This window comes from Chrysemys picta, chromosome 8 (genome assembly GCF_011386835.1).
Source record: "Chrysemys picta bellii isolate R12L10 chromosome 8, ASM1138683v2, whole genome shotgun sequence".
Classification (NCBI taxonomy): Eukaryota; Metazoa; Chordata; order Testudines; family Emydidae; genus Chrysemys; species Chrysemys picta.
In genome coordinates, this window is record NC_088798.1 from 41996229 (window position 1) to 42017284 (window position 21056).

At 41.7% G+C, this 21056-nt stretch overlaps 1 protein-coding gene and 1 long non-coding RNA gene across 8 annotated transcripts in view; both read right to left on the bottom strand.

The window, feature by feature from the left end:
• VAV3 (vav guanine nucleotide exchange factor 3) overlaps positions 1-21056 on the bottom strand; it is a 258222-nt gene that overhangs the window by 60682 nt on the left and 176484 nt on the right. For all 7 annotated transcript variants that reach the window (XR_010589723.1, XR_010589724.1, XR_010589721.1 and 4 more), the window contains one exon: positions 12596-12732. Coding sequence is in view for 3 of the 7 variants with exons in the window: in XM_065554296.1 (XP_065410368.1) it covers positions 12596-12732 (137 nt within the window). In the remaining 4 variants the exon portion in view is untranslated. The remainder of the gene's footprint in view (positions 1-12595; positions 12733-21056) is intronic.
• Positions 2895-3467, bottom strand: LOC135973037 (uncharacterized). The gene is made up of 2 exons (XR_010589727.1): positions 3333-3467; positions 2895-3172 (listed from the first exon to the last, which is right to left on the bottom strand). It is a non-coding gene; the product is annotated as an uncharacterized LOC135973037 (long non-coding RNA).

Below are 21056 nucleotides of genomic sequence, written 5' to 3' on the forward strand. Positions count from 1 at the left end.
AGAAGAAAGATTCAAATGGGACCACATCCCATGCACACTGGCAATGATTTTTTAACAACATTCAGAACAGGTCAATTCACCAGAAAAATTCAATTTAAGATAATCCACCCAAACTGAGCCCTGGGTTCAGAGTCTTCTGGAAAGTCTACTTGAATGGAGTTATATTGAAGCAAGGCCAAATGTGAGCAAATGCTAGCAAGGGAACGGGTATTCATAGGGCAACTGAAACAATGTATTGACTCCTATACAACCCAACTGCAATTATTACCACCTATTCTCCCCATCATGTATCACCACTAGTTAGCGACAAATCAAGATCGCTTTTTATAATGGGCTTTACCTAACTTTAATAAGTATATGTCTCCTGAGCCACATACTGGAAGTGGTCCAAGAGTCACAAATCCCTAAACATACATGCACTCGGTGTGTAAAGCTATAACTACATATTTTGGGAATACGTGAAAGAATCGCCTTGGAGTTCAACTCTTACATAACCCCTCATATTTCCACTCACTTTCTTACCAACTCTTCATAACCAAATGTAAACTGTTCATTAAAGCACCATACTTTGGCATTTACCAATGGATTGATTGCCTTCTGAAAGTAGGGAAGCTAGAAAAAAAATGCCTTTCAGATCCATAAACTGCACATCTGTGACCAGGTCTGGCAGTCCTTTTCACAACTGGGCTAGGCCAGCATTCTCAAACACAAGTGCCTAAAGTTAGGCTCCTAAATCCATCTTTAGGCTTTGAAGTCCAGATTGTTAAAGGTATTTAGGCAATTTAAGATCCAGAGAGGTGCCTAGTGTGATTTTTGAAAGTGCTGAGGTGCCTAACTCCCATTGAAATTAATGCACCATAACACACCACATGAACCATCATTCAGGAATTTAAAACAAGGGTGGAGCTAGATGTAAAAAGGAGCAGAATTAATTAGTGTTCTTGAAAAAATGGAAGTTTTCTTGAATTGAAGTGCCCTAAGCATATTCAATGGGAACATTATCTTCCTGGGAAGATTGCTATGCAATTTATCACACCCAGGTAATGATCATAGCAACTGTCACCAATTCCAAATAGAAAGAAATGTGTAGGAAGGTGAGGAAGGGGTAAAGAGCACTAGTTAGAATATAATGTGTGAGAGAATTATTGATATGCATTTAAAATAAATCAAAATAGGGGCACATAAGGAAGCAATTCTTGCATCTCTTAACCCATATGAGAATATGATTTTTCCTCCCATTCCTTACTAAGTATTAGCTATTCATGGTGTTTATGTATTTTCTCATGTTCTGTCTATACCCCAAAGTGAACCTTTTTACAGATTTCAATGTCTAACCACCCAGGACTGTTACTAACTCAGGGCCCAGGCCAGAAAACTATACTCACAGTGCAGGATCTTATTCATCCCACAACAGTCAATGAGAATACTTAAGTGCGTAACATGTATTCATGTGAGTAAGGATTTACAGGAATGGAACCCTACAACATCAACTTTGCATGTGCCCACATGCTATACAATCTGGAATATTTATCTAAAGCAAAAGACATCAATGATACCCACACAATAAAATGACACAGCAAGTAACATACTTACAAGGCAATTAGAAAGGCGCCTAGAATCAAAATTTGATGAGCTAATGAACAGACTATTGAGTTACAGTTTAAAAATGCAGACAAACATCTTCACAGAAATCTCTATGTATGGTCTCTTTCAAATCACTGGTAAAGGATAGGCCTCTAATAAATATTTAGATGTTTAACTCTGATTTTTGTACAAAAAACTATTTTTGTCCAGCTAGAATGTATAATGCATTTCAGTATTAGGCTGGTTCAACTAGCATTGCAGCATATTAAACTAAATTGTTCTATTACCTCAAATGAGGAAGAGACAAATCTGGGATGTGTATAATCTCCCTATTGCCTTAATTTAGTACCACACATATGCACTTCTGATCTCCCCTTGTAAGTGTTCCGCATTTAACTAGTCAGTGGGGCACTCAGCAGAATGTGTGGTACAAATGGCACAAGACACTCATACATTCTTATGAAATATAACAAGAGATCACACTGTCAGTGGACATCCTTGCATGTGAATTACTGTACAAGAAGTCTTCCCACGAAATTCAGATTGCTGTAGGATGCATCCACAAGTGCCAGAGCAGTCCTGTGAGGTCACTATTAAGAACCATCCACTTCTCAAAACATACTCCTATGTGGCAGCTGTTAGTCAATACTGAATCTTTAATGCTAAACACCATACCTCTAACAAGGTGGCATATGATGTGACTTCAGGTACTGGTGGCACTGCCTAATGGTGAAAGCATAATACTGGAAGTCAAAAGTTCTGAACTGTTTCATGACCCTGAAGACAATATTTAACTTCTCTGTGCCTCAGTTTTCTTATCTGTAAAATGGAGATTATACATATTTAACTCAAAGAGAGTAATTAACATTTGCTAAGCTCTGTCAAATCCTTAGCTGGAAGGTGTTAGATAAGTACAAAGCACGAATATTGCTATTTCCTATAGTACTTCTAAACTCATTTAAACACTTCGGGGAAAATTCTGCACCACTGACTAATTGACATCTGGCTCAAAATTCAGAAGGCACAATGGTAGCTTTGCTGTAAGTGAGATGAGTGAAGGGGGTGCTCTAGGGTTGCCAACTTTCCGAATGCAGAAAACTGAACACCCTTGCCACGTCCCACCCTACCCTTTCTCTGAAGCCCTGCCCCCCACTAACTCCATCCCCCTCCTTCCAATGCTCGCTCTCCCTCACCCTCGCTCACTTGCTCATTTTCACCAGGCTGGGGTGCAGGAGGGGGTGAGGTCTCTGGCTGGGAGTGCGGGTTTGGGGCTGGGGCCAGAAATGAGGAGTTCATAGTATGGGGGGGGGTGCTCCGGGCTTGGGCAGGGGATTGGGGTGCGAGGGAGGGTGAGGTCTCTAGCTGGGGATGCAGGCTCTGGGATGGGGCTGGGAGCTGCGGGGTGTTGGCTCCAGGCTGGGACTGAGCTATCCAGAGTGCAGGAGGGGGTATGGGCTCTGAGAGAGAGTTTGGGTGCAGAAGGGGGCTCAGAGTTGGGGCAGAGGGTTGGGGTGCAGGAGAGAGTTCAGGGTGCAGGCTCCAGGTTGGCACTTACCTCAGGCAGCTCTTGGAAGCAGCCAGTATTTCCCTCCAGCTCCTAGGAGGAGGCGCGGCCAGCCGGCTCTACATGCTGCCCTCGTCCACAGACACCGGCCCCTGGCTGTGGAGCCAGCGCTCTGGGCGGGGGCAGCGCACAGAACCCCCATGGCTGCACCTCCACCTAGGAGCTGGAGGGAAATGCCGGCCACTTCCAGGAGCCTCACAGAGCTAGAGCAGGCAGGGAGCCTGCCTTAGCCCCACTGCACTGCCAAATGGACTTAACAGCCCGGTCAGTGGCCAGGGCCGGCTCTAACTTTTTTGCCGCCCCAGGCAAAAAAAAAAAAAAAAAAAAAAAGAGCGCCACCCTGCCGTAACACCCCCCACCCCCGAGCGCCGCGTCGCCGAACCCCCCGCCCCTTCCCCAGCGCCGTGCCGCCGAACCCCCCCGCCCCTTCCCCAGCACCGCGCCACCGAAACCCCCGCCGGGCCGGGCCGCGCCACACAACCCCCACCTGAACGCCGGGCCTTGCTGGCCCGGGCCACCCAAACCCCCGAGCACCGGGCCGGGCTGTGCTGGGCCGCCCAAACCTCTGCCCACCCCGAGCGCTGGGCCGGGCCGCCCAAACCCCCGCCCCCGCCCCGAGCGCTGTACCGGGCCGCCCAAACCCCTGCCCCACGCGCCAGGCCACCCAAACTCCCGCCCTCCCCGCAAGCACCGGGCTGTGCCAGGCCACCCAAACCCCGAGTGCCGGACCGCCCAACCCCCCGCCCCACCCCAAGCACTGGGCCACCCAAATCCCGAGTGCCGCGCCAGCCCCCGCCCCCCCAGGGCCGCCAAAATCCCCACCCCCCCGAGCGCCGCGCCGCCCAAACTCCCGCCGAGCGCCATGCCGCCCAAACCCCCGCCCCACCCCCGAGTGCCACGTTGCGCCAGGCCGCACAAACCCCGAGCGCTGGGCCACCCAACTCCCGCCCGAGCGCCGGGCCTCGCCGGGCCGCCCAAATCCCGAGCGCCAGGCCGGGCTGCGCCGGGCCACCCAAACCTCCGAGCGCCGGGCCGGGCCGCCCAAACCTCCGCCCACCCCGAGCGCCAGGCCAGGCTGGGCTGCCCAACCCCCCGCCCCGAGCGCAGCGCCGGATCGCCCAAACCCCCGCCCTCCCCGCGAGCACCAGGCCGCGCCAGACCACCCAAACCCCGAGCGCCGAGCCGCCCAACTCCCTGCCCTCCCCCCGAGCACTGGGCCGCCCAAATCCCAAGTGCCGCGCCAGCCTCCGCCTCCCCCACCCCCCCAGTGCCGCATCGCTGAAACAAACAAAAAACCTCGAGCGCCGCCCCACCGAACCAAAAAAACTTAGGTGCTGTGTTTTTGAGCACCCCCCACCACCCCAAGATGCTACCCCAAGCATATGCTTTGTCGGCTGGTGCCTGGAGCCGGCCCCATCGGCGGCGCTGAGTGAAGCCAGGATCCCTTTTCGACTGGGAGTTCCGGTCGAAAACTGGATGCCTGGCAACCCTAGGTTGCCTAGAGAAGTACTCCATGTTCCCTTTGCAGTATGGCACACTGCTCCATGGCAGTTCTCTCTCCAACAACACAGAGCGGTCATTTTGCTGGCCTGAGGCGGGGAGGGGATGATCACTGGCTTAGTGAACTATACAAATCTATGTGAATGCAGGAGGACACCAGTTGACATGGGAGCGGCATCCCGTGAGGAGTGGCACAGGCAGGGGCAGGCCCATGCAAATGGGAGTGGGGATCTCCTGTATTCTGGGGATGCGCCAGTGGCCACCTTAGTGCGGCTGCATGGTATTTTATGTGGAGAAATAGTCATCTTCCCACTAGGTCATCCATGCATGGAAGGAGGATATCACTCTGATTACTTTTTCAAATCAACTATCAACAAAGTTAGCCAACACAAGGTAGCTGTCTTACATGTTAGGAAATTAGCATGATCATAGCACCGCACTGCCTATAGGACTATCTGCACTTCTAAATAAAAGCTTTGCATGTTTCATATAATTGTGTGAGTTTTAAAATCCAGTGTATAAAAAGTACAGCAGGCTGAAAGGAGCTTTTTGTTTTTAAAATTCTTTGCTAATTATAGGATTGATCTGAATAATTTTATGTTCATTCCTAATTATGTTTAAAATACTAGATTATTGTTTACTTTTAGACATCCTGCTAAATCCCTCAAGGTGCTCATGTCACCTTGTATAAAAAACTGTAATGCATGCTGTCAGGTATATGACTGCGGATTTCTGTACTGAGTGCATAGGCACTAGACTATCGCAACTAGCAGTGGATTTGTCGCACCGCTGCACCTCAAGTTTGCTAATCATTTCTTTCAACTGCACATGTCTCTTCCTTGTTAACTGTTTCTCATGCAATGAGTAAGTAGTAAATTTCCTTCTAACAAAAGCCTTAAAGGCCATCCCAAATGCACTAGTAAATGTCTGGGCTAAATTGCTAAAGAAATTATATTATAGAATGCTTGCAGCATATAAAGAAGCAATGAACACCTTCAGATTGCTACTTTAAATGACACTTGTCAGTGAGACTAGAGGATGATTCATTATTCTTGAACCTGTTTTAATGGGGAGGTTTCCTGGAACCATTTTGCACAGTAGCCCTAAATTTCCAGAGTGCTGCCTGAGGTTTAGATCTGCAGCTCCCATTAACTTCAATGGGCTCATCCACAGCTAGGACTGTGCACAGCTGAAAAGTTAACCCTAGGTTGTACAGTATCCAGTTTCCATCTTATTGTTTGGCTATGGCTAAATAAATCATCCTCTGATTGAGAAATTGCTAATCTCTCCACGGATAGGCAATAACAGTGAAAAGAAACCAGGTTTTATAATTTAAGCTGGTCAAAAAATGTAAAACATTTCTTGTAATCTGAACATTTCCAAGCAATTTTCAATTCTGCAAGTTTAGAGAAGAGGAATAATTTTTCACTCATTTAAAATCATGAAGATTTTTATTGAAAAAGCCTATTTAGTTTACGGGTTTCCTTCCTCTTCTGCTTTTCTACCTTTCCTCCACAGCTTTTTTCTCTTCATTTCCCCCTTTTTTGTTTTTTTTTTCACATTTAAATGAAACTGAAAAATGTAGTCATTATTTAGGGTTACCATTCGTCCGGATTTACCCGGACATGTCCTCCTTTTTGTTCTAAAAATAGCGTCCGGGGGGAATTTGTAAAGCACTCAAAATGTCCGGGATTTCCCCCCTCCCCCGGCAGAGCAGAGCGAGCAGCTGGGAGGGCTGCAGGAAAGTCCCGGGCTGGACTCCCGAGCAGCTGTAGAGGAGCCGGATCTGCCCTGCATTCTGAGCCGGCAGCTCTCCCCTGCAGCCCGGTCCAGCAGCACTGTGCAGGGCCAGGGACCGGGTTTTGTTGTGCTGGGGAGCGCAGCCACGTGTCCGGCTCGGCTCACATAGAGCCCAACACCCTGTTCTGAGCAGCAGGGTACGGGGGCCAGGGGGCAGGAAGGTTCTGGAGGGGGCAGTGAAGAAACGGGGGGGGGGCTTTTGGGGGGGAGTGGAGAAAGTTTTGGGCAGTCAGGGTACAGGTAGGGGGTAGGGTCCTGGGGGGCAGTTGGGGGGGGGGTCTTAGGAGGGGGCAGTTAGGGGACAAGGAGAAGGGAGTCTTAGGTAGGGGGTGGGGTTCTGGAGGGCAGTTAGGAGCAGGGGTCCCAGGAGGGGGCAGTCAGGGGACAAGGAGCGGGGGGGTGGGGGGCTGGGAGTTCTGGGGGGGAGCTGTCAGGGGACAGGAGTGGGGAGAGGGATCGGAGCAGTCAGGGGACAGGGAGCAGAGGGGTTTAGATGGGTTGGGAGTTCTGGGGGGGCTGTCAGGGGGCAGGAGTGCGGAGAGGGATCGGAGCAGTCAGGGGACAGGGAGCAGAGGGGTTTAGATGGGTTGGGAGTTCTGGGGGGGGCTGTCAGGGGGTGGGGAGTGGTTGGATGGGGCGTGGGAGTCCCAGGGGTCTGTCTGGGGGTGGGGGTGTGGATAAGGGTTGGGGCAGTCAGGCGACAAGAGGCAGGGAGGCTTAGATAGGGAGTGGAGTCCTGGGGGGCAGTTAGGGGCAGGGGTCCCAGGAGGGGGCAGTCAGGGGACAAGGAACGGGGGGAGGGTTGGGGGTTCTGGGGGGGCGGGAAGTGGGAGGGGCTAGGGCGGGGCTCCTCCCGTCCTCTTTTTTGCTTGCTGAAATATGGTAACCCTACATTATTTATCTAGTTTATCATTCCCGCCCCCCATCCTTTTCTCATTTTCCCACTGAAAAGGTTGGGGAAATGGAAATGGAAAACGATAAGCTGAAAAAAACCCTTAATTTTTAATTTGTTCAGGTTAGTAAAAAAAAAAAATATGAAACATTCATTTTTTGTGAAAAGGGCAGGTTTTGTTTTTAGAAAAAAATTGTTCATAAAATTTTAGACTATGTTCAGATCTAGTTTACTTGTATCATGCCTGGCACAGTTATAAGTAGACACATTACCAAAATTAAAATGAACAAATGCTGTTCACATTCAGCAAAAAATCACATCCTATCTCTGTCTCTCCCTGCTCCACTCTCTGATGATGGGCCCAAATTAAGGAAAGACCCAAACTGAACATGTCTGCACCATGTCCTAAAAGTCACCTAAATGGCACGCCAACAGGAGGAAGAATCAAGGCTCCTTCCACTCCCTGAAGTTTGATTTTGGACAGAGAGCAAAAGTGCTCCTCTTGAATGCTACAAAGGGGCATATAGTAACAAGTAAATTCTGAGACAATCTGATCCAGTTCCATTCAGAGATATGCAAATAACACTGATTGGTACCTGAAATTTCATCTACAGGTGTACTAAGAGCTAGGGCAGAGTACAAGACAGATGGTAAATATTCATGTACTATACATTGTTCATGTAGTATACATCCATCCCACCTATGAGGTGATGCCCACATTCTGTGTTGATGTTTCCAAATGGCCATCAGAGGTAACACAGTGTAGAACATGTTACATGCAATATGTGATGTATAAGCAACATACAAAAAGGATAATAAATTTCACATAGCACAGATTTCCACTGACAATGAAAATTAAGCTTCTTTTTAAACATTAAGGCTGAGATTTTCATAACTACCTACAGGATTTGGATAATTTTAATGGGATTTGGCTGTCCAGATTCCCTAGATAGATTTGAAAATCTCAGCCTAATAGCTCTACCAACCTAATGCATTTTCAAAAAAGACTAACATGACTTGATCCACACTTATGAACGGACACAACCTGCAAAATTGCACCTGAAAATGTTTACCCATCAACTCTTCAGCAGGCACCAAAGAAGATTTTACACTATTACTATAACTTACAGGAACTTACAGAGTCTCATAACTTCTGGCAACAAATGGGGCCAGAGCTTGGGAAAAATCCCTGACACATCTCCTCATTTGACACCACAACAGATGTCCTCAGATATATCTTGAATCAGCCCTAGCAATATAGATCAAACAGATGGCAACCAAACTCATACTAGGACAAAAGCAGTTTGCAGACCTACTTTGGGCTCAGGTTCTCTACAAAATTTCTTTCAATTCAATTTCAAGACAAAATAGAAACATTTCATGAGACTGTGCATAGGATCCTCAGTTACTTTCTTCCAAATGTGGGTCATTTATGGGGAAATTTACTGAATAGTCAATCATAGCAAATAGGTAACTACTCCCTAGAGACCCCCACATGCACATTTCCCCCTGTTAAGTATAGTATATGTATTTTCATATATAATTCCCCAATACTGGAAGATTTTTTTCCATGTGAACAATGTTATTATGCTGGATGTTTTGTTACTGTAGATTTGATGTAGACTGTTTTGTTACTATAGATTCAAGCCAGCAAGTCTCTATCTATTCTCCCTTCTTGCAGTGACCTCACATAACAGCACTGTATCTTAGTCCCTGGTGAGTTCTATCTACTACTGGAACATAGAAAATTTCCCCCCAAAAGGAAAAGATTTAATTTTTCATCCAAGAACAAATGTTCACAGCACAGTTATTGTTCTTAGGGAGTTAGATTGAAAATGTAGGGGGACCATTAATAACAGTGGCATTAGCCTGGACTTCTGTAATAGCAATGAATTGCTACAGGTCTTAGTCTGTATCAAAGAAGTGTTGTTTTTCACAGTGGAAGAAACTAGTACAGTGCACATTTATATGCTTTTGGCATACATGGAAAACATGATTGCCCTGAGGACAGTGTATAATTGCAATGGAAACCTGTAAAACCAGCATTACATCACACCTTATATGATATATCCTGTCACCCCTGAAAGCTTACCCTCAGGTTAAGTAAGTACTTTGCTCTGAACAAACTCAAAAGAAGAGGAAAAAAACCACATCAATAATAAAAATGAGACTCTGCATTATTACAGCTGCACCAACCAGCAGTGTTCCAGATAAGGGTCTTAAATTTCCATTTAAAACACCAAATTTTCTCTCTTTCCCTTCTCCTTTTCTTATTTAATTAACTTTGTGAGTGATTTTACTACGTGTAAAAGTGAAGGATCAGTAGTACCAGCGCAAGCCACACACAGATAAGCTCTGTGGCTATTCCACTTCTGGACCTTGAGCAAAGAAAACCAGTCATGCTAACTGGTGTGCCTGGATACTACCATGAGACCACCTCACTCATTTTCATTTGTGACAACCCAGATCTTCAGCTGGACGTAGTGGACTAAACCACTGTGGCATCAACCCCCCCACCCTCTCTCATTTTCAATGTTTCATATTAAGGCAATTTATATTCCCTGGGAATTTGCTTTCGATGGTTCAGCTGAGAAAGTACAGGTGCTGGGTTTCTCCTTCTTATGCACTGAGACAGGCCAAAAGATGACCTATCACAATCCAGAATTTTGCTGTCCTCTAGGACAATTCATGTTTATCCTGCTTGTGAGAGGGAGTAAAGAGGAGGAACCCAGGATGTATACAGTCTTGACTGAGCCACAGAAAATGACGATAAAAAATTTGCTAAGGACTGAGACCAAGCATACAAATATTTCACTTGGGAAGATTTTCTTAACATTTATCAAAATGTATTTGGTTGGGTTTAAGTTATTAGAGAAGATGAAACCATATTTTTTATTTATGTATTTTTTTAGGTATGCTGTAAAGAACAAAAAACCAAATTGCACATAACTGTGCATACAAACATTTATTTATTACTAACATCTGAGCTTCTGGTCAATTTATGAATCTATAGTATCCACAATGGTCTTTCAGGTCAGAAATAAACTATTCCAAAATGTCCCTTGAGTAAACGTCAAGATGTTAATAAAACCTTGTTTTGCGGTTACTTCTTAATATGCATTACAAATTGCCCAAGACATCAGAGTATGTCTTTGACAACATATCCGAGAAAAAAATCACCCAAAGATGCTAATGGGGATGACAGTTCCCATTAAGGTTGAAGGCTAGTATTAAGATTGCTGTGGAGATAGCTTGTTGGCACACAGCATCACCCACTTACCAGTCTCCCTCCACTAGCTAAGCATAACATGTTTCTGCTTAAATCCTTTAACATGACAGATTCAAGTAATATCAAAGAGATGCTCCAAAAGCCAAAAATGCCAGATATACCAGTGTGAGGCCATGGATTAATCCTATATGTTGCTGGGAAATCTGGTCCTATCCAGAGAAGCCTAAAGCATATGCTTAACTTTTAAGCATATGAGGTGGGACTACTTTCATGATTAAAGCTAAGAATGTGCTTAGGAGCCCCTCTGGATTAGGCCAGAGTGTTCAGCATCTTACAGGATTGAGCCCTACATGTACACAATTGAAAAACTCCCAACATACAAACGTACATAAGCCAATGTTTGAAAACACACTTGAATGTCTTTACATAGTACAGGGGTCAGCAACCTTTCAGAAGTGCTGTGCCAAGTCTTCATTTATTCACTCTAATTTAAGCTTTTGCGTGCCAGTAATATATTTTAATGTTTTTAGAAGGTCTCTTTCTATAAGTCTATAATATATAACTAAACTATTGTTGTATGTAAAGTAAATAAGGTTTTTTAAATGTTTAAGAAGCTTCATTTAAAATTAAATTAAAGTGTAGAGCCCCCCAGAGCGGTGGCTAGGACCTGGGTAGTGTGAGTGCCACTGAAAATCAGCTCGCGTGCCGCCTTTGGCATGCGTGCCATAGGTTGCCTACCCCTGACATAGTATATCATGTCATGAAGCTGTCATAGTCTATCTGGTAACTGTATTTTTTAGAATAGTTTACATTTCACATGAGAATCTGTGGTCCCAAGACTATGTCCTGCATGGGTATACACAGGTTGCTGGGTATTCTTTTGTGAGTATGCTTGAGCATCTTGAGTGATCGGTTTATAAAACGTCTGATTCCTGCTGTATAAGGATATCTGTTATAACTCATAAGCAAGAGTCATGTATCTGATCCTAAAAAGAATCAAGGAACCGCAACTGCCACTGAAGCCAGTTAGACTTGAAGGCTTTTGGCACCTCACAGGATCAATCAATCCTTAAGTGAACAAATATAATCTATAAAAATCAAATATGTCCAAAGATCCCCCCCCCTCACCCAAAAAAATCTTGCACGGTATTCTCAATATATTATTCATTAGGTCATTGCATTCTCAAAGAAAAGACTCAACAACAAAACACAGGAACAGCTATACTAGACACCTTTCAGATGCTATTAATTTTCAAATTGTCCATTTTGTGCACACACAAACACAATCCCCCCATTTTGACAAATTAAAAACAAACAAAAAATATAATTCAAAAAAATTAAAATTCTTATGCCTGTCTTTAGAGCAAAATGTGAAAGCTGCCGTTGTTTGAATCTCTTTTTGGTATGAGTGTTCAATAAAGAAAACAATCTCTGTAACAGAAGTAGCAACTAGAATCATGTGATATTGAGTTGCCATGGAAACAACTCCTTTATCCAATCAATATATTATAGTTTTCCTATAAACACAAAACAGTCATTTGATTTAGGCTTCCCCCAAACAAATTAAAACAATTCTGTCTCAAACTCAGATAACTATTTTATCCGCTATTCTTGTCCAAGTCAAATATTTTATCTGGTTAGCATGCCCCTTAGTTCTATTGTCTGAGAGGACTTGGGAATTCAAAGCACACAGGGTACTCTTGGTGCTTATGTGCCATGCATTTTCTTCATTTTAAATCATTTAAGTAAAATGGTTCACACCAAGGGCCCCATCTTGCAAACTTCCTCACTTAAATGAATACAGTTGCAAGATCAATCCCTTAGATACAAAAAGCAGTGGGTAAGCACTGCTGGCATCCAAAAGGTGAAATTCTTACATTAGACGTGTATTTTGGGTAAAATGCATAAAAACTAAAGGTTTTGTTGTTGTTGATGATGATGAACATAAAAACAGGGTATAACAGCAATGAGCAAATAACAGTTTTCTCTCTCAAGCAATGGAATGGAGCCATTGCTAATTCCATACCTGCCAAAACCTGCTATGTGCATCTCCTTTGATGAGTTCAATAGTGTCTCCAGTCTGGATGTGTAATGGTGGGCCATCATGTAGAGCTGGCTGTGGTACCCCATTGTAGTTTCTAACGACTTGCATTTTTGGTAAACCTGCCAAAAATTGAATACAGGTTTTTGGTCAATGACATGGCAATCTAAGAAATTCTAATGTGCATAAAATAATAAATATAATAGATAATTATTAATAATAATAGTAATCGTAATAGTAACAGTAATAATAATAACAACAACAATAATAAAGATAATGTATCAATGTTAGGAGCTTAACTAGCAGTAGTTGGGGGAGGAAGTAAAAGCACATTTCACCAGGTACTGTATTTGATATTTGAACAAGTAATGAAATGAGAAATTTCTCTCAGCTCATCACTATATTTTTTTAGTTCAAGAAAAATATTTCTCTTTAGGCTACTGCTTACTTCAAAAAAGCACAACACATACAGTTTAATGGAAAAGAATAGTTTTTCCCCCATCAACTCCATCCCTACCGCCTCTTTCTTTCCTCTTGGGGCACTAGCTGATTTCATCACTAAGGGGGCTCATCCTTTTCTGTGTATATGTAACACTGGCCTTGTATAAGGTTCAAATCTTAAGGTTATCTTTGTAATCCAAAACAAAAATGTGATGGATGTGATGAAGTAATACTTAAGACATTGAAATGGAGAAACTCTCCAGGCTCGACTCAATGTTCCAAAAATGGTGCCACTAAATGGAACATGTCTATGAGAATCAGAGTGACAAACATTCCATGCTTCTGATGCAATCTGTTTTTGTTTTTTTTTTAAACTAATTTTTCTTAAGTGTTATTGGATATATAGTTAATATTTCATTTTAAAAAGCAGAACTCATGGTAGCATTTTGGCCCTATTGCACCAATATTGGCTGCATCTGAATTGTGGTCTTTTTCAAAGGTGAAAATGCCATCTCCTGAGACACAAGCCACTTAAATTTGTCTAGTTTCAACTTTCAGGCATTGGATCGTGCTACACCTTTCTCTGTTAGATTGAAGAGCTCATTATTAAATATTTCTTTCCCATGTAATACTTATAGACTGTAACAAATTCAGCCCTTAACCTTCTAATTGTTAAACTACACAGATTGAGCTTCTTGGATCTATCATTATAAGGGAGATTTTCCAATCCTTTAATCATTCTCGTCGCTCTTCTCTGAGCTGTCTCCAATTTTTCAACATCCTTCTTGAAGTGTGGACACCAGAACTGGACACAGTATTCCAGCAGTGATTGCAGTAGTGCCAAAACAGGGATAATATAAATACTCTTCTCCTACTGGAGAGTTCCCTGTTTATGCATCAAACGATCAAATTAGCTCTTTTAGTAACATTGCCGCACAGAGAGCTCATGTTTACCTGATTATCCACCATCACCCCCAAATTGTTTTCAGAGTCACTGCTTCCCAGAGTAGAGTCTCTCACTGTGTCAATATGGCCTACATTCTTTGTTCCTAGATGTATAATTTAAATTTAGCTGTATTAAAACATATATCGGGGTAGTCAATTATTTTTTGTCAAGGTCCAAATTTCTTGCTCAAGGTATAGTAAAGGTCCAGACTCTAGAAAAAATAATTTAAAAAACCCCAATAATGATAGTAAGTAAATAAAAAGATTTCAGGGTCTGTTTAAAAGCATCTGGTAATCGAGATTTGGCCCGTGGTCTGTCTATGGACTACCCTTCAAATATATTATTTGTTTGCACACAGTTTACCAAGCAGTCCTCATTGCTCTGTATTAATTACCTGTCCTCCTCATTATTTACCTTTCCCCAAGTTCACAATGATGATTTTGTTTTCTTCCATGTCATTGATAAAACTGTTGAATGGCGTAGGGCCAAGAACAGATCCCTGCAGGACCCCACCAGAAAAACACCCATTTTTTGGTGCCAAAACTGAAGTTTCCTAAAAGAACTGGCTAACGCGCTGGACCATGGATTAATGATGCCAGTGACACAGGCACTGAGCACTCTCATTGCCCACTTCAAAACTTCAGTGGCAGCTGTAGGAACTCAGTCATGTCACCTGACTATCTCGAGCCTACTTGCCATATTTGCCTATATAAATAATGAATAATTTTTGTTGTTACTTACAAACACCTCATGTTAATTTAACTTCTGAAATTTGCTTTGCAGCTAAAGTAGAATAATTTAAAAGAAATTTTTCAGCTCTATGAATATTGGCATTTTAAAACAAAATATAAATTGAAAATGAAACATTTTCCTTAAAGTAGGCTGAAATTGAAGGTTCAATATAAACTAATGTGCTTTTTACCTGTTGTAATTTTTGAACACATAATGTATTTAACGCAAGACAGATACAGGGAGACATATATTTACAATTCAGCAAACTGAAAATAGTCTCAATATATTATTCATTAGGTCATTGCAGTCTCAAAGAAAAGTCTCAATAACAAAACACAGGAACAGCTATACCAGACACTTTTCAGATGCCCTATAGAACCCTATCATTAATTTTAAAAGTGTAGATTAGCAGGTATAAACAATTCAGTTGAGTTTCACGGTAGTACAGGGGCAAATTTCTATAAACTGAAACTAAATGTTGGTAATGCCCATTATTTTCAGCAACATATTCTCAGGTACACCTCACTGAGAGGACTATGAAAGTACAAAACATCTTCAGTAGAAACAGAATTAACAACTAAAATTGATAATGTAAAATATAGTTCTAGAGACATTATCACTGTGAGGTATTACAGCTGCAGTACCAAAGAGATCTGGCATATTCACAGAAAGCAGTTTGGGAGGTATATATCTGGTGCAAAAATAGGTGCTTGTGAATGGATTTAAATGCACATAGAACTACTGTAACAAAAGAAAAGTGATAGGCTGAAATCATGGCCCCACTGAAATCAACTGGAGTTTTGCCATTCTAGGGCCAGGATTTTACCTAAGTGCTTACACGTCTATACCAGTAAACTTCCCAATACGAACAAACAAAATCAGTGTGCCAACGTCTGATCTTTAAAAAGAAACAGCTACAATATCGGCCTTCATAAGCCATCAAATGGCTGAAATCATGTCCCCTCTGGCTGCCAGACTAAACTCGACACTCCAGGTGAACGACACTTAGCAGCCAAGACCGGATGACACAAAAGGCTGAGCTGAATCACAATTCATGAAAAAACAAGGGATGAACACAGGTCTGTTGTAGTCATGTTTTATAAAGTACCAAACTGGCTACAGTGCAGATTTTACCTTTAATTTAAACTTGTATGACACATTTGAATATGTTCTCTGGTAATTACAGGACAAGGAAGAAGGCTCACATATTCCATACAGTTTTAGTTCTAAAATGAGTATTAAGAGAGAATACCCATTACATTAGGAATAAGCTACATCTGTGCATTAAAGCATCTCTATATCTATGAACAGCCCTGAAGGTCCATCCGAGTCAGATACAAAGATTCCCCAGGAGGAATAAGATATATAAATACTATCCCTTCCTACAACAGGAGTCATTCATGCCAGTGATAACCCTGCCAGAGCAGACCTCAGCATCTGTTATTCCTGAATAATCAAAAGTTTGGTTTAGGTTTTAGTCAGAGATCATTTTATCATAGAGAATGATGGAACAAAAATATAGGAGAATGGGGCATATTGGTGAATTTATGGTCACACTATGTTGTTGAGTGAGCTCTGTTTTCACTGAAAGTTCAGTGCAAGTTAATTTGAATCTTGAGAATCAGAAAGAGGATCGGGTTGACAATGATTGTCTCATGATCCCTTCTTTATGGTTGGAGTCTGTTTCATGAATTTTCTGGAATCATTCAAATATTTGGGGTCTGATCCAAAGGCCATTAAAGTAATAGAATGAATTCTACAAACTTCAATGCACTTTGGATCAAGTGCTTAATATTATACTGTCAAGTGTATCTGAAGGAATGAAGACAGACCACATTCTTTAAAAATAAATAAATAACTCAGCCAGAGCCCTAGCTCAGCAGCACCCGCCTCCCCTGGAACTGAAGACAGGCTGCTTTGCCTCCCACAAGACTTTGTTTCAATTCTAGTCCCCTAGGTGGGTAACTCCTCTCAAGCCACATCCACCTACAAACCAACTAATTGGGGAGAGAAGCCCATTCCAATATTTTGTAAGTATGTAACTATTGAGGTTAAATGTCAGAAATGTGACTCAGAATATTACTAATCATGTAGAAGACCCAACATAATGATATACTGGGAACCAAGTACTAGAACTTAGCTAAATCTGTGAGTTTAAGCTTTTGATTTTCAAATGATCATCACCACTTGAATTACAGTAGCTCCCAAAGATCCAGTTGTGGTGGGGACTGTACAAGCACATATAAAGTCATGGCCCTTGCCCTATAGAGCTCTCAATCTAATTTAAGATTTAAAAAAAGCAACAAGTGAGCATAACAACAATGGAGGGAAAGCAGATGGGATGATGAGAGTAACGAGAGAAGCATGTGAATACAGTGAACAGCTATGTTCACAACTTGATGGCTCTGAGACATAAAACATAAAAGTCAATAATTTCTATGAGGCCAACTACCCAGCCACTATCATTAAAGTGCAGTAATCCAATTTGAAAAGAACATTTAATGCCCAATTCTATTCTGAAAGGTGACTATGCAAAAACAAGGCCTTATTGTACTCCACAGATCTGATGATGACTCTTCAGAGTCATGGCTGCTGACTTCAGTGACAAAAATATGTTCTTACTACATGTTACTTCTGTTTACACTGCACTGATTAACGATACTGAGCCAATATACATGGAACATCCCAACACAATCTTTTTAAGGGTACTTTTCAGAATAGAATGGGGATTTAAGAAATATAATTAATGTTGGATAAAACTACTGAATATGTGGTAGAAAGAGGATCAGAAAGAGGATGCATTAAGTGGATGTTTGGTTATCCTTCCACTTGTATCATTTACCACATGTTCTCCTTCACTTGGCCCTACATTCATTATGGTTCCTTTCAATCTACAAATTTGCTAAATCTGGCTTCTTGCATATTTAACATTCAGCTCCTGCTTTCCTCCATTAACTGTTTAAAGTTCCACTCATGGAGGCATTTAGACAGAAGATTCCCTGGCAAGGCTCTCTTTGTATCACTGCATTGCTCTCTTGCCTGAGCACAGAATACTCTAGTGGGATATGGGGGCGGGGGGAGGAGGAAGGGGAGCTGCACCATCCCATTCCCCCATCTCAGCTGACAAATTTACAACATACACCTCTACCCCGATATAATGCAGTCCTCGGGAGCCAATTTTTTTTTACTGCATTATAGGTGAAACTGTGTTATATTGAACTTTGATCCGCCGGAGTGCGCAGCCTCTCCCCCCCCCCCCCCCCCGGAGTGCTGCTTTACCGCGTTATATCCGAATTCATGTTATATCAGGTCGCATTATATCGGGGTAGAGGTGTAGCTCCAAAGCCTAATTGAAAAATATTTACATTTCTCTTCCCTCCACTTCCACACAGATAAAAGCTTTTAAAGTTCCATCCCCCAGGACAGATAAATCTACTAGAGAAATTCAAATTCTTTGCAATCCTAAATCTATTCCCAGTGACATTCTGATTCATCTTTAATTTACTCACTCCAGTTCTCCTTCAACACTTCCTAGTACAGTATCTCTTTAAATTCCTCCCTGAAGCAGCAGTCTAGGTCCCCTGCCAATCTCTCCCTAGTTTATCCTCCCTAATTGTGGAACTTGGAGCTTTTGTAAGGACTGATTTTCTACCTGTTACCATTTACTGCATCAGCTACTCTTTGGATAGCAACTTCTGAAAAAATATATCAGCGAGCAACTAAAGTTCAAGGTGTGAGGGGAAAAATTCTCTGCTAACACAGGCTGATCAGCATTCATGTCTTTATCAGAAATGGAAAAACTTTACAACTTCAAGAAGCCCTTTTGTTATATTGTGTTTACAAGATTTGATTGTTAACAAACAAGTTTGCAGAGATTGTATCTTCAGTTTACAGAACTGAGTACAGTGCATACCTATATCGTGATGAGCATATCTTGTCATAAGAATACACCCCATTTTTTAGCCAAAGTTAGAACACACATAGCAACATTTGGGATCTCAAGCATTGATTTTAGCTTTTAGTTTGCATCAACACATTACTTTAGGATTTATAAAACATCAAGATAAATCCCTTCCAAGGTGAAATTTCCTAGTGTAAGAAAGTCTCGGCACAGGTAAAGATTTTTTGGAGTTTTTTATTTATTTATTGGGGGGGGCGGGGGAATGAAGCAACCCCTATTGCATTTGCTGAAAACTTCTGTAAATCTGGCCCATAGGAATCTAACATTAGCCCACTAACTTTTGAGAATCTAGGTTAGACAGCCTAATCACTGACAACACAGATGGCTCATATGGATAAATGTGGATTGTAGAGGAAGAGACAGAAGTTAAAGCAATAGAAAATCCATGCAAAATTGAAACTTGGGTAGACAGCCTATACTCAACATTCAGACATGTGTGCTTGGAATCTTAATATTCCTCTTTTGTATTTTGACTTCCCAGTTAATCCCAATACAATACTGGTTGGCTTCAAAAGAAAGAGGAGAAAAACTAGATAACATGCACGCCTTTGTGCTGTGGTAATGATAATACTCCCAGGCATTCAAATATTACAATGATAAGCATGGTATAAAAGGTGGAGACATTAGACAGTACATAGATTTTCTTCGCTGATTGGCTATGAGTTCTCTTTCATGAAATTTCCTCTTTCAATAGACATGTATTAAGAATAATTTCATTGTACATATTTCATTTCAAACTCACATTCAAACAACCATTTTTTACTTCAAGTGACTTGAATGAGTCTAAGTAAGGGTTTTCAGGGTCATGTCTAAATGTTGAAGAATCTCAGTACTTTAAACTGACAATGGAAATTACTAACTGTTGGGAGTTAACAAGTAAGAACACACAAATGAAAAAGAGAACAATACCACAAAACATGCACTTTGTTCATTTACTTTGACAACTGAAAGGTAATTTAAATAATTTATATTGTACTGGTATAGTATAGTTTTACAAATAATGATGTATTAGAAATATAAGCCTTCACTAAAAACTTCTGCTATTAAATCTTTGCTAAGAAGTGAGGAGACAATCTTTTCTGTGGTATGTGAATTAATAGGTGTGGTTTATTGAGGTGCTATAGTATATGAAAGCACAAAATGGCATTTATTAGATGCTGAACAAATAGAAGGTGTTATGTTGACTGTTATTCCTTCTAATATAGTGGCATAGGTGTGCAGGACTTTACAAACACTTTTGTTTAAACAGGTACCTGCCCTGAGGAGCTCACAACTTAAATAGGACAAACAAAATTCAAACAATTAAAGGATGAGCCATGAGGGCATGAGCAGACAGGTCAGTGGATGATCAGTAACGCAAGACTTGGCAAGAGAAGTGGGAATGAAGCATGGAAGAGTTACTAAGCAGATATTCCAGAGGACCTGCCTATATTTTGTGTAGTATATTTTGTGGGCTGTTCACTTACATGTACATTTTAAAGAAAAGTATGGTATATGATAAAAGGGGAAAGAAGCTTTGCTTTGGCAGACAGGATCTTGAGAATGTGAATGGAAGATTTCACTGTGGAAAACAAGACATTGAATACCATGAGGTGTACAATGCTGTGGGTCTTGTATACAGCCTAAACTTGTGTACATTGTTGAAGAAAATATCCTGGTACACTCAGGCAATAGATGCTTTTGGATGGAAGTTGGTTATTTGCTTGGAGACAAGTATAATGATGATAAGGAGTGGCTTCCAAAATGTGTAACAACAAGAATATGACAGGCATGGCTTATGTGCAGTGTGACTCAAAGTATATTAAAAGCATGACAATGGGAGAAGGCCCTGTTTTCCATATGTCAGTTCAGCAAAATGGGTGGTTAATCATCATATGGGCAGCACTACACAGATATTTAAATAGTATTCATGGCGGGGTAGCCTAAATAACTGTGCACAAGGAAATCTTTGAAAATGCAGTTTTAGGACATTTAGGCTCTCGGACTAGTTTTCCTTTTAATTACAATGTATAATAACATTTACACAAACACACACACACATATTGCAGAAGATGTATCCACTGATGGTTTATAGAGAACAAATTACAAAACTAAGTATTAGAAGGAGTTTAAATTCTTCTCTTTTGCACTCAGTGCTTAACAATAGCATCTGCCTTTCCAATAATAGATTTAATGAGCAGTTGATGTAAATACATTCTCATAAGTAACATATTGTGCGTGTCCACCAAGCTCCATTGAGAAAGGGTTGTAGCCGTAACACAGGAGAGAAAAAAGTTGGGAGAAACCTGACAAGGTGGACAGGATTCTTGCAAATATTTATAAAATCTAAGACATTCTAAATGACAGAACTGGTTTCATTTGGACAC